The sequence below is a fragment of the Lichenostomus cassidix genome, chromosome 2 (genome assembly GCF_008360975.1).
Source record: "Lichenostomus cassidix isolate B80296 chromosome 2, HeHo_3.0, whole genome shotgun sequence".
Lineage (NCBI taxonomy): Eukaryota > Metazoa > Chordata > Aves > Passeriformes > Meliphagidae > Lichenostomus > Lichenostomus cassidix.
The window spans coordinates 29,999,697-30,014,655 of record NC_139482.1 but is presented as its reverse complement, the minus strand read 5'-3'; the positions used below and the strand labels follow the sequence as shown (position 1 = coordinate 30,014,655).

Genomic DNA, 14,959 nt, shown 5'->3' with positions numbered 1-14,959 from the left:
GCTGTGAAGTTGCACAAAATAAGTATGTGTTTATCTGTCACATATGCAATTTATGCCTCCTGTATAATCAAGTGATATTCTAGGAAATACTGTTTTCCAAAGCACAAATAGAAGAAAGAAATTGATCTGAAGCCCATTTACACCAACTGGAAACTTTTCATTGCCTTCAGTGGCTCTTGACCAGACCATGAACACCTAAAATTAATCATTTCACATGACTAAAGCAGGTTGTCCCTCTGAACTCAGGGGACATGCTGTGCAGGGGCTCAATCCTGCTTGCATTTCTCAGGCAAGTAAGATTTAGCCCCAGCACAGCAGGTGACCTGAAAGAGTATGGCATGCTACAGGAGACAAATAGCTACTGCAGTGAACCTTGATGATACTGGAGACAACTGTGCCTAATAAAAACAGGATTTTATTTATAAGGTGCAATTAAAATCCTGAGTTCAACTTTTAAGTTTCATATAATGAGACCAGTGTTTTAACAAATGGTAGTGAAAGTACCATTAAGGGAACTGTGATAGTAAAAGATTATCTGCAAAACTGCAGCATGTGCAGTGCACCTTTGCTCATTCAAAAAATTGTAAACGTATACTCACCACACTGTCTGCTCCAGATAGTAAACCACTCAAAAGTCTCACTATTCCAATGGATGTGGTAAAAATACTTTAAAAATCTGTTTCATTACTGATAACATTCTAATTCTGTCCATGCACTGGAGTGTAATCATTTGTGGTACTGACTCATGTTTTACTGGTAAATGGCTCTGTCATAGCAACCTGTTTTTCCCCAGCAAAAAGTGTTTTATTTGCTGCCATGAAAACCGCGGCTATCCACCCACTCAGATATGAGCACAACAGTTACTGCAAATGTCACAACAACGATTATGAAACAACAGCAATGTGAGTCATGCGGTATTACAGAAAAACAAGTGATATTTTGGGTGATTTTGGAACACTCATCCTATTATTAGAAACTTCTGTACTTTGTGTATCTGATGAAAAATTGATTAACAGTATAGCCTTTGAGAGTTGGCAGCTAACACTAAACTAGGAAAGAGATATGTAGGAGTTTGGCTGCTGTTAAACTACCAAAGAAAATCCCACTGAAATAAGAATGCACTGAAGCTGAGATTTATGGAAAAATGTTTGAACCCACAGGACCACAGTACTAAGAGTCAAGTAACCAGAGAGGTAAAGAAATCCCCAGCTGGATCCAGAAATGGAAGTATGTAGTTTCAGCTTCTTAGCACATTTCAGCGAGTAAAGTGACCAATGCCAGCATGCAGAGCTCAACTTCTAAAGGAACTTTTCAGGCTCCTTTGAGCATCTTTGATTGTATGTTGGGGTTATAATTTTTGATGTCTGGCACAGAAGTGGCAAATAATACGTAATGCAATGTTCTACTAGCAAGCAGAATGTAAATCTGCTGGTTCTTTCTGCAACCTTTCCAAATCTCCCCATAGATGCCAGCCTGACCAGACTCTATGTATTTCCGATGGTGCTAGTGCCCAGAAACTGTAACATGCAAAATAACAAGCACCACGTATCAGTCTGAGACATAATTCCCCTTGCATTTGGAAGTATCCTCAAGTCAATAAAAGATCCAATAGGGTAAGATTTCCTGTTTAATACAGCACATAATAACACCCATATATTACCACCTTCTATCTAAAACATTCCCAGTAGTAAAATACACAACTTATTTCCACCAAACTAGGATCTGATCTAATCCTAATGATGGATCTTACTCTGCATCATTTAAATTTCTTTGCAATCACATATGGGGGGCTATGAGACAAGACCACATGTTAGCCATCAATGCAATTTTTTTTTCTTTTTGGTTACGGGCCAGAGAGAGGCTACTAATCAGTGTGCAGAGGTCACCCACCTGCCCCCTGGATCATAGTTCACACACACAATTAATTCATTATGGGGAAAAGTCACTGCTGGAGGTTGAACTGCCCATTCCAGGTTTTTTTGGGGTTTTTTTTTTTTTTTTGGTGAATGTCCTGCCACTGACCTGGAGAAATAGCTCCATTAACTAAAACTCTGTAAAATCACATTTTCTTATGCAATTTTTCTAACATAAACAGTATAAACCAACAATTAATAGAAAACCTTTCCACCAAAGCAAGAACTGTGACAAGTATAGGCACTGGAGACAGAACGTTGTGGAATTTGAGTCTCTCTCAGTCAAATTAATTTACTGTCCCTGTACAATATTGCCATGGAAAGCATGACTTGGGCATGTCATCTGTGCTAAATGAGGTTTATCACAACTGATTTACCATCTGCATTCCTGTTGTTATAGGCACGTATGTATGAAACAGAATAAGGAGCAGTTAAGATTCCTTCCGTTTACCATCTCACTTTACAAAACAAGTATTCAAGAATTCTGGCATGACATTTACAGTGTTTAAGTACTGCCCTGATAAGCAAGCTGAGGTACACTAAAATTAAAGTGAGATGTGATGAGGATTTAGTCACCTAACTGCAATACTGTGATTAAAGAAATATACTTCAGCACTCATCTGAGCCTGGGACCACCTTAGCTCATATGTGTTATGATCACCAATGCCTAAACCACTGTTTTGTACCCAGGAGTCCTTTATCAACATTCAGCACTTAGCACCTCTTCAGGTCATCCCAGAAGGCAATATTCTGTAATTAAGTTCCTTTCACAGCTCCCTCCCACTTTTCCAGTAGCATTACTGCTGGTTTTCCCTGAACTTTTGTTACCAAAGAGTCTCCTAACATGCATCTCATACATAAAGATATCTCTCATATACAACATACTTTGATGTCAGCCTGTAGTGTCCTGATATCCCAATTACTCTGCTTGTGAGCATTATCAAATCAAAGTTTCCATCCTCTTCAGTCTAGAAACCTCAGCAATTATCTACACAATAGTGAGTCTTACCTCAGCTTGAATGTTAGATGGCAAAACTGAGGTTTCATTTTCTGTTGTACTGCTGGTCGGACCATTGCTTGGGGAACTGGGACCTGATCCAGGGGAGCTGCTACTGACTGAGGATTCTGAAAAACACATTAAACATCCATGAATTTCCCCCTGGAAAGGTACACACGATCTTGATTAATTATATAATCTTTATAGCATAGGGCTTTTTAGCTGTTGAGAAGTTATCTATTGGTAACACTCTTTACTTATATTAAAGACTTTAAATTCATCTTCCATTTCTTTGGTTTTCTTTTTACAACTAACAAGGAAAGACATTCTTGGTCTTTCCCTTTCTGATCTGCCTGTGTCATAGAAGAATTTAGTATTTATTTTTCCCACAAAGATGGTTATGATATTTAGTATCAGGCAGAGACACAGACACAGAGCTTGTAATGAGTAAAGAAAAGAAACTCTTTCCTTTTTAATTGCAAAGGGTCCTGCCTCTGTAAGATATCAAAATGACAGAGATAGCAGGCCTGCAGAGGTCATGATAACGTTGTCAGTTCATGAGGCCTATTGCCATCCTTTCTGTCTAGGAAGATGATGAGCCCATTGTGGACTAATTATTACATACACAAGTACTAATGGCAAAATTTATGCTTTCACTGCATCTTTGGCACAAATATGAAAAAATATTTACAGTATGCAAAGATATTAAAATAGGATTTGAAAGGCTGCACACTATCTTGATTGAAAATGTCCCAAGTTCTGTCTAAGACAAAGGGGAAGAGGACGATCTCATTGCATGTTTTTGTATTGAGTTTTTCTAATTCTACACTGATATAAATTACATTTATGCAACAGAAACAGTTTAAGAAGGTTAAAGATGTAAGAGAAATCCATTAGTGGAGGTAACCATCGTTCATGGCATAACTTTCAAATTAAAGCACTCAAGAAGTTAAAATAATTAATATCTAAATGTGGCAGTAAATATTCTACAGCTATTTCTTTGCTTATTCACTCTTTATGCCTTAGTTCATATACAAAAATATATTGTTACTTTAGGAGGCTTACAGGAGGCTTTCTAGCTGTTACTTCGATCTCTTACTCTTTGATTTACTGAAGAGAATCTACACCCAGCTATACTAACTGGTCATGTAGAAGTTCTTGCATTGTATTTTCAATAGGTATCATAGAAGTGGAGACACACAAACTTGATATTTTTTTCTCATTTTTAACAAATTAAAATAGCACTTTATGTATAAATAGGTATTTAAATAAAGGGCTATTTTCAGTTAGAAGAATGAAAAGCAAGGGGAAAAAGGCTTCAGGCAACAATACTTAATCAGGGCTATGAAAGATCCAGGATGTCATACAGTCAATATTAATAATTGTAACAGCAATCTGAAAGGCTCCAAGTTATTGTCAGAGCTAGGAAAAGAAGATATCTATTTTCATGTTGCTGCTCATTCAATGGCATCAGGAAAAAACCTCCAGTGATAAAAATTTCACTTTATACCTTACTTGTAAGTGTGCAAACTGCAAAGGAATCAGCTAAAACTACAGAAGTGGAGATGAAGAATCTCACAGAGGCTTCAGCAAATGGAATTAATAAATTAGCTGTAAAAAAATTACAATATGGAAATAGTTTAAAAGGAAACTATAGTTTCCTATTAGTAACGTTCATGCTTACATTCACACCCATGTTCTACAGTTTCACACGACATACTGTGAAATAGTGTCACAAGATTTGCAGGTACAGGGACACTGATGTGAGTTTGTTCAAGTTGTGTTTTAATTCCATCTTGGTGTGACACAATTTTGATAAATCAAGTGAATTCAGATATATGTTTGATAGACTAGCAACAGTTGATTGCATAAAGATATGATCTGATCACCTGAACAAGCCTCAAAGCTACTAAATGTCAATGCAAAGTCAAAGCAAGAATTGTCAGGATGAGGCCAAATACTGCAAATGCTCATTTTGTTTCGCAAACAGTTACAATTCTGAAGCACCACCACTATTCTGTGAGCTGTGGCAACTGATACAGAATTTCCCCATTCTTAATTACCTGTCACCTCGAAAAGACGCTTCTTGAATGAACTGACATTTCCATCCTTCCTCCTGAGTAAAGGACTGCTTCTTCTTTCTGTCACCTTTTGTTTTAATCTTGAACGTACCTTCAAATTGGGCTCTGAAGCTGGAAATGAAGAGAAGAAAATATGTGACTACAAATCCAATTACTGGTTTGTGTCAGACACCACTGACCCTATAGGACCTCATCTGATCCGAGGAAGGCTTGGAGGCAGAGATTTTACTGCCCAGCATTCCCAGTCATCCTGTTGCTCCTCACACAACTTCATTTTAGATTGGAAGCTAGGAAAGAGAGGAAGAGAACTGAAGAGCTTCAGATCCCAGTGTTTTTCTCATTCTACTGCAACTTTGAAGTTACCCATTAATTACTGTTACTATCGTAAATATTAATTATAGATTAATGTAAATTTAATTTACATCATTTTTATCTCTCTTGTAGGTGAAAACTTGGATGAAAACACATCTTGGAACTTGGAATGTTATAACTGGATTGAGGTCTAATTGCAGAAACAGAGAGAAGCTTCCACTGGTACCCCTTTTGATTTCCCTGAGAAATATAAATTACAAGAAGCCTTGCTGGCAGAACATTTCTTGGTCAGCAATTTTAGGCCCAGAACTTTAGTGTTTTCTGAGTAACACACCAAACAACTAGATTTATGACAGTGTCCTAAGAACATTTACAGAGAAAAATATATGCTCTGAAAATGAAGGAGGAGGGTTGATTCCCAGAAAACCTAGGATTATGTTTAATGCACCTTGGGCAAGTTCCACCTTTGTTTCCTTAATGGACACAGTCTTTTCATATGAAGGCCAGCTCTGCTGTGCTTTTTATTTTGTAGTATTTTTAGCATGATAAAATGTTTCATGTATTCTTTTATCCGTTCTTCAAGTAAACCCTGTATCAAACAGACTGCTAAGAGCTAGTGAAGGATAATTGTGGAATAGAGCTTGTTTATATTTCCCTTCCTGGAACTTAGCATTGGCTAAGCAATATCTTAAAATAGAGCAAGCTAGAAACTGGGATCAGTTCTCTCTCCTATGCACAGATTTAAACCCAGCCTCAAAGACAGAGTAAGAGTTAGCAGAAAACCAAAATAAATTATATCTTCACTCAATTCAGAATTACACCATTTGTCACTTTGGGGCAGGAACTCAATCTTACACTTCTAATTCCAGTCCCTGCCCATCATGCCATATTGCACATCTTTTTTCTTTCTGTCCCACCTGTTCCCTCAGGGATGGGGAGGCTCGAAGGGTCACTGGGGAGCAAAGGGGCTGCACCTCACTGCAGAGCTGCTGTGACCAGCAGTACCTGCTGTCACACACCGGCCTTTGTCACTTATTCCATCGCACGTGGCAAGCGCTGCCCTCTGGAAACCTTGTGCCTTGAGTACATTTCAGATCAAGGTACACAGGCTAGCACAACACTGGAAATCTTTGATAATAAATAGATAACCAAGGAATTTATTTTTTATCACCTACTACCGCTGTTAAGACGAATGGTTCTAAAAATAAAGTACAGATGACTTATTTGCTATCTAAGACATCATTTGCAATGAAACTGAAAATATAAAATATTATAATGGGCTATGATTACACTACATGTTATCACCACAGATCTGACCAGGTGCGATGAAATTTAAAAGAAAAGGTGCTCACTCCTTTTGCACTTACATATATTTCCATTTCTACTATTCTGTACTCTTAAAAATCAGGAGAATATGTCTGTACATATTCTGTCTGTACATCCATGACAGACAAATGTGATACAAATAGTCTGCAACACTCAATGGAGAAATTCTCCACTTCTATGTGAAGGTTTCGTGCTCAGTCACAGCAATTGAATTTCTATTTTTACCAAATTCCCATCATATTCTGCATCTGAATCCATCATATAGGCAAAGAAAACAAACTTTGCAATCAATGTCTGAATTTATGAGCCATACAAGAAGATGGATGAAAGACGACAATAATTTTAAAATGAAAATAATCAATTTTAATATTAAAAGGCATGGAGAAGAGTGGTTTTAAAATTATAAAATAAACCTCACAATAAAAATCAAAGGCAATGTTTGAAGAGTGTTTGCTTCAAATACTGGCTTTCCTGAATGTTCTCCCAAAGACACTGCCAGCTCCTGATGTGGTACCCACTAGGACTCAATGGCTAGCAAAAAGAATTTTGGTTTCAGTGCACAAAATAAACAAATCTAAGCAATTTGAGGATATCTGGTCCAATGGAAAAAATGCAGAACTGGACATTGGTTTCCTGATTTGCAGAGGGGGCTGAGGCATTGGCCTAGTGTGTGACTGTAGAGATCACTGACCATTGTGCTCCACCAAAGCTGCAGCAGAATTATTGTTGACTGAAAGAGGTTTGGATCACAACAGCAATCCTATGTGCTTCAGTGCACTCTTACATTAGGGCAGTAATAACACATTTGTAATTTTCAACTCTCTTCTGGAGAGAAGGAAAAAAAGAAAAATTAAGCATTTGAAGCTTCAAATATGGAACTGTGGATTGCAATTATAAATGCATATACATATACTTACACACTGACTGCCTCAAAGCACATACCTAAGATCATTTAAAAAGTATTTTATTCCTTTAAGCTCTGAAATGTGAATAAGTTAGTAAAAGTTTTTCAACCCTTTTTATTAGTTAAAATTTTCCCCTAGTACTTGCAAGACACTTGGAAAGTCTTAGTGGCAAATGGTCCAGAATTATTGTGATTAATCTGCCTTATGTTTCAAATGAGTATTTGGCTCATTACTTTAACTGGTGGCTTTTAGAAGTGGTTCTACAGAGGGGTAATACTCAAAACAACTGTTTTGCATTAGCCACCCTGTAAGTATTCCTACTGCTCACTATTTGCTCCTTTGCTCAACTTAATTAATCCATTGCCAAGGCTGGCTATGTTCATCACACAAAGGCATCCTCCGTGGGGAAAAGTATCACATGGGGAGTCAATGACAAAAAACTTTTGAATCTGAAGATTTACTCCCTATCTTGCTGCGGAATAGCTGTCTCAAGCAAATACAAGCCCCTAAGAATTAACTTTTTTATTGCTATAATAATACCACAAAATTATTGAAAAGACCATCAGGGAGTCTGTATGGTGACTCAACCATAAACCAAGACACTGACACAGCAAGATAATTAATGCACATGGCTAACTTGCTATACACTAAACATCCCACTGGGGTCCAAAACTCAAAACTAGGTTAATTCTACCACATATAGCAGACATCCTGTATCTCACCTCCTCAGGAAAAGAGGCCTCTCTGAAGTGCTGGAGGTGCTGAATGGCATGGAGTCTGCTGTATTAGATGACTCCAACTGAATCATCTGACCAAGGAGCCCAAATGCCATGGACAAGAGAAGAACAAGTGCATGTGGCTAGGAATGTGGCCATGAGGATGAGGAACACAGGAAGGCAAGTTTTCATGGTAGCTCTCTTGCTAAGAGCCAATATCAGCTGTATAGATGATACTGATTTAGTTGGTGTCTTCTAAGCTAACGTCTTTGCTCCACAAATCTTTGCATTTCTACTATATTTAGCACTTTAAAACAAGTCATTGTCAACTGCTACTTGGAGAAAGTGAATATATTTTATTTGAAAATGTTTTATTGCAAAGAAAACAAAAAGATGCTGTTATTTTCCCTGAAAGCCATCAAAGCCCATGTCACTAATTTCAACAGGAATCAGCTGATACCTATTTGAGTGATTTGCTTGAGAGGATTTGAGGAAAGACTAGTCTGAAAATGCCTTCATGTAGCTGTACCATAATTTGGAATAATGAGATGTTGCAGGAAAATGGCATGTTCAGTTTCATTGCTATTACCTGGCTTATTCTCCTTTTAGTGCTGGTAATTATGGACTGGTTTTACTCTTTAAATGATTCTAAGTGGGAAACAGATACGAAAGATACAGAAAGGATCAGTTTAAACAACAGAAGATATCACAGGCAATTGAAGAACTGGTTAACATCTTGCCATGACTTGTAATTATCTCTACAGAACCAAGAACTTTGGCTGTAGGTGAAGGAGGAAAATAGTGTCTCAATGATTTTTCTCATATTTTATAGTGGCTTCACAGAGGAAGAAAGAGTAAAGTAACTGTACTGTTAAAAATGGAAAATATACAGACTTCTATGTAGGTACACATTAATTTCATCACTTGAGCCATCATTGAGCAGGAAAAAGAAAACTAGTCTCTTCTACGAAACAAGGTACTGAGAAACAAGAAGAAGAGATAGGAAAATGATTCGGTGAAGTCACTATATCCTATACTCTGCTTTGCTTAATATTAGCAATTTGCAGATACTAGCATTAAAGAATATAGCCTAGGGCCAGATTGCTCCCAAATGAGATGATGTTTGCTTGACAAGGCTTTGCTTCACTGTTTCTTTTCATTAAACATACAGAGCTATTTAAGAAGAAGGAATGAAAATCCTTTTTACACATGGGGAGAAGACATATATATGACGAGAATGTAAAAGACAATAATGCATTACTTTCTGATGGATCCTGGAACACAGTAGTACTTTTGTATCAGAAGAGCGTGTGCCAACTTCAAATCAGCATTTAATGAAGCCAGGCAGGAAATGGGGGATGGGAGAGGGTGCATAGCAAGCAGGTCCTCATCTCGAGGCGAAAGCCATATATAGGAAACCTGAAGAACAGAAAGTGAGCTTTTGTCCAGATTTTGAAAGGCTCTGAAGTGAAAGCATTTCCTTTTCCTCACTGGCAGGCTGGCTTAGAAAAGCTGTGGGGCAGTTGAGGTAAATGATTCTAAATTTGGCCTACAAAATTTCAACACCAGCATGAGCAAGAGCAGCAAAACTAACGTCTTAGTCGAGCAAGATAAATTGTTCACCACTGCCCTGGCATCAACTGTTATCACTAAGACCATTTTTAAAAAAGCAACCTGAACTTCCCTAACATAATTAGGTTGCCAGAAACAATTAAAAAACAAAAACGTCAAGATCTTAAATAAATCTTCACAGATTTACTCTCTATTTCTTTAGCTATACCTTTTTAAACTGTGAAGAGTCATATGTGATACGATTTGAATATATTCTGTGCTGTACTCCATGCAGAAGTTTGGGGTTTTTTCCTGGCTCCTATCTAACAAGTGTCAATAATTGAACACATAGTCAAGAAATCTGTTTATTCACACTACACAGGTTTGTATTTTTTATACTGTTGTACTGGAGACTCATGTACAGACATGCATTTTGTGCTTTACAAACACAAACCATGACAGTCCATGCCTAAAATAGCTTAAATTTACACAAAATGATGATGTATGAGTACAGGCCATCAGAACTGCAAGAGAAAATATTAAGATGCATTGGTTAGCACAATGGTGGTATTGGCAGCATACCACTGGCTTATCCATTGTCAAGTTTCTTTCTAGCACTGTGGCAATTGAAAATTTTCAAGATACTGCATGTGGATAATGAGGTAACTTGGGAGATTTCTGTTGTGATTTCTCCTGAAGCAGGAGGAGCAGAATGGAAAAAAACCACACTGTGAAGAGATCCTCATTTTGTCAGGTCTATTCAGCTTCCTAGCTCATCAGCTTCCTGGTCTGTGCTGTGGGCTCCCAGTCACCCTGGTAATGCACATAAGTAACAAAGCAGCCTGCCTATGCTAAGCCAGGACCTGGAGACCAAGGAAAAGGTCAAATCCCACATTAATACTGCAACAAAACCAACCAGAACAGGCATATCTGAGGTTCTTAAGAAGGTGGTCTGAGAGCAGTGGGCTAAGGAGAAACTTCCCAGGTTCCCCTTCAGTTGATGCAAGCAGAATGAAATGCACAAGACACCCCTAAGCACTACCAGAAAGGATAAAAGAGAAGATAAGCTGGGCTTTCTCACCAAAACTATGGATGCAACCCAAGCCTGGCAGAAAGCTAGAGAGGTAGAGAGACACAGGTCAGGGATCAAAGCTGTTTCCAGCTTCCTCAGCTGCTTTGTGGGGAGTTGTGAATCAGTCTGTCCTTCTGAGAGACCTGGCAGTCTCACAGCCTTTACAGCATGTGATTCTCAGAATCAAGAAAATATTCCGTGCTGTGAATGAAGTTTATGATTGCTGCTCTGGCGTCCTGTAGGCAGTCACAGAATGTTTCAGCCACTTCCACATGATTATATAAATCATTGGCAAGATGAGCAGGGCCTCTTTATCTTCACACTGACTGACCTTTGCTGTAGAAGGCCACTTCCCAGTAGAAGACAATACTGGACAATGCACACATTCTCCCTGCTGGATGACAGACTGGAAGACACCAGCATGTAGTATAATTCTGTGGGTTCAATGACTTCTAAATTCTGATGATTTAAAACGCCACTTCTGAAAGAGTTTTAAATCAGATTCATGAGACTGAAAGCTATTTACACTTGCCCTCTAAAGCTCTTCCAAGAACTACACGGACCTGACCGCTGGGTGGTCCCAACAAGGCAGGAGAACCAGATACAGCAGTACAGGATGGAGACACTTTGTTTTTCTGGCTTGCATCACCTAATGTGTTTTCAGGATACACTGAAACTGTTTCCTGTACAACCATTCACTTTATGGGGAGTGCTGGTCATATGTGAAACCCTTTAGTCCTTTGCTTTATTTTACTTCTGTAAAAGGTAGAATGCTTTATTTTTTCAGACTAAGGTAAATATCCATTCCCTAAATAAAAAAACAGGTTTAGTGAAACACATGGTAAAAGAGATAATTAGATTACAGGGGATCTTGCTGCCCTACTGCTCTCTTCAGGCTAAGGAAACCAATTTAACAAGATTAGCAAATTCTCATTAATTTTCTAAAGCAGGTTCAAAAATTAAATACTCCCTGAAGCTACTTCAAATATCTAATTTTTCCTTGTTATTCACTGCACTCTGTATTAAAAGTATGAAAAAAATATTTGTTTCATTATCCATGCCAACAAGTGTTATCTTTCTAGGCACCATTTATTACATTAGATGTAGAAGTTACTTATTGTACTGCTTGGATTTAGCCAGAATTGGACATCTCGAAAATCTGAACAGTATGATGTATTTCCTGTTGATATATGTTCTTCACGTAACCTATGAGGCAAAAAAACAGGTCTCTTGATAGAATTTTTTATAAAATCTATTTTTTTTGGCAAAGAAACAGCATCTCCTTGCATTTGCACCACAGGGCTATACAGCAGTTTAAAGCAGGCCATGGTTTTACTGGGCCTTATGAGTCTTCATTACATCTCAAGTCTTCTGAAACTGTGACATGTTACTACTGTGTCAGGTCCATCTTAATGTTCTTGTGGGTAAAATAGTATATTTTTCCAATAATAAGTAGGGGATTAAAAAGCAAATACTCCTATACTGTCTTGAACCATAGAATTAAAGGCTAAGGATAGTTTAAAATTAATTACCACCTTCTCTGCACATCTTCAAATTCTGTAATTTTATTACACCTTTATAGCACTTGCTGGAGCCAACTCACATCTGAGTTCTCAGGGGGTGTAGAGGAGAAAGAAGAAGATGAAACAGGTGCTTGAATAGAGGGCATCCCTCATTTGAATGGCAATAACCAAATTAAAGTATGTATGATTGGCAGTCCTGCTTTTTAGGTCTCCACTGCTAATTCTTAGCCTTTCTTCTGACCATCTACACCAGTTGGTTCTAGCTGGAAAGAATAATGGGAATATAATATCGTACTTCCTGCAAATATAGCAAATCCCACTCTTCAGCCTAAATCCTCCTGCCAAATCCACTGAATCCCAAGAAAAAATACTCTCTTCAGTGAAGAACTGCCAGAGATAATCCCCCTAGCCCCCAAAGTCGAGGCTTTTGCCAGGGTCACCATTTGACCCCTACATACATGATCTATTTTTTATAGAATAAACATGTTCCTGATTATATTGTTCCTCAAGCCCCATAAAAGAAGGAATTAGTTCATAGGGTGTTTAAATCCCACAGATTTTAATCTAGGAAAATATCCAGCAGTGATAATTCACTGATGTCAGGCAAAAAGAACAATCCAGTATTTCATCAACCTTCAGAAATTCATGATGGAGCACCATCAATGTCTCCCCCAGTTTACCAGGCATCAGTGTCATCAGTAAATGCGAGCTGGCTAGGTCCAGACTGCTGAATCCTACTCTGCCGTTGTCCAAAGGCAACAGCATACCAAGAAAACAAAAGCAACTAAAACACAGTGTATCTTGCTCTCCTAGCAGATGAGAACCATAGGCCAAGTTCATCTCAAAAGCAGGAAGGCACTTCAGCTCCACTGAAGACAAATGGAGATAAAATTGGCTCCAAAGTTGTTTGGACATTCAAGACACGTTTCTCTTCTGGAACTTCTGTAGGCAAGTCCAACATTGCGAAAGGATCTCTCTATATAAAGCAAAGTGAGGAGAAAACCCCACGTTTGAAGTCTTAATTGGACATCATACTGCACCTTCACAACCACACTGAATTAAAATAAATTTACTTTGAGATAGATTCTTTGTGCTCTGGGATATAATTCCAGTCCCCTACAACTTAATTAGCCAAATATACAATGTAACCTTCCATCTGGTAGAGTAATTTAACAGGAAAAATTGTGCACCACCATAACTCAACGAGACACTGAGGAAAACCATTGAAATGCTATTTCCTTTCCTTTGGAAGAGAATTATGTACAATTTCAGCATGCTTTGCATTTCTAACAGTTAAAGCCAACAGGGAGGTATCACTCTCATTTATATTACTTTCCCATGAGAAAATCAAAAGCAAAGTACAAAGCTTATGCCTTTGCTCATGAATGGCTCTGTAATACTTACTTGGCTTTAGCCACAACATGTTATTTGGCAGCTAAACCCCTTAATTAGAGTTGTGGGTTTGAATTGATTTTTCTGTGAAACTATGTTTTGCAGGATTTTGGAGAAGTGCAGTCTTTACTAACCAGTATCTTCTATTTTGGATGATCCAATACCATGTGATTTCCACTTTTCACTTCTCTGTTTCTCTCTTTTTGTCATCTTTTAGATGTTCTTGTTTACTTTTCTAAAAGTTTTCAACTCTCCCTGCTCTAGATACAGTGGAAGAAAAATCCTAGTCCTACTGAAGTCAAGCAGGACAGTTTCTACAGACTTCAAAGAGTCTCAAATTTTATATGCAGTATTTTGTAACTTATTTATCCAGAGGGAATAAGCTTTGAAATACCCATTAAAACCATTCCACTTCATTTTCAATGGACATTATGATCTTCAAATGTTTTAGATTTTAGGACTGCTCCTTGTTGCTTATTGAAGCCATTTCTTTAGGTTCAAAAGTCTAAAAGGTGTCTGGTATCTGATTACCTGCTTATTGGAAAGTTATGTAAGCTAATTCTTAATGCTAACTTATAAAGCATTTTTGAAAACATACACAGTTAGTGTTAGAAAACTTTTATGTAATCACATGAAGCAGAAATTCTTAATTCAATTTTGGTTATATACTGGACAGTAAAAGAACTAAGATAGTATTTTGATCAAGACTGTGTAATTAGTCTAGTTATGAAGAAGGGTCAGTAGCATCACAGAGTAATTACTGGGAAAACAGATAATGATATATATACAAGTAGTGGAATTTTTGCTAAAAAAGAAAAACTGTGAATCCAGAAACTGAGTAAAATTTTTACACATGCATAAAAAACTTGTTTTCTGCAATTAAAAGCAAGTGTTTAATAAAATACATTAGGGGAACAACCTTCCACTGACGGGAAGATTACAATGGTCTTTATGAGAATCATTCTGGTGATGACTGCTGTTGAGCTCTGCTGCAGGCCCTGGCAGCTTTCATGATACTAAAGCATACTTACACAAGTTTTTTCCTCTTTGACAGTGTCATTAAGCCTACCCTAGGATTCATTTTTATTTATTTTTAAGCTATCTCAGAAAAATTCTCCTCTAACTTGAGCTAAATCAGAATCACAGGGCATCCCTCTTCGCTCCCAGCTTG

At 37.7% G+C, this 14,959-nt stretch overlaps 1 protein-coding gene across 15 annotated transcripts in view; it reads right to left on the bottom strand.

Annotated features, from left to right (window-relative positions):
- HDAC9 (histone deacetylase 9) overlaps positions 1-14,959 on the bottom strand; it is a 457,439-nt gene that overhangs the window by 199,053 nt on the left and 243,427 nt on the right. For all 15 annotated transcript variants that reach the window (XM_085050864.1, XM_085050871.1, XM_085050865.1 and 12 more), the window contains 2 exons: positions 4,974-5,102; positions 2,923-3,038 (listed from right to left, as the gene is read on the bottom strand). In XM_085050864.1, the coding sequence (XP_084906990.1) occupies positions 2,923-3,038; positions 4,974-5,102 (245 nt within the window). The remainder of the gene's footprint in view (positions 1-2,922; positions 3,039-4,973; positions 5,103-14,959) is intronic.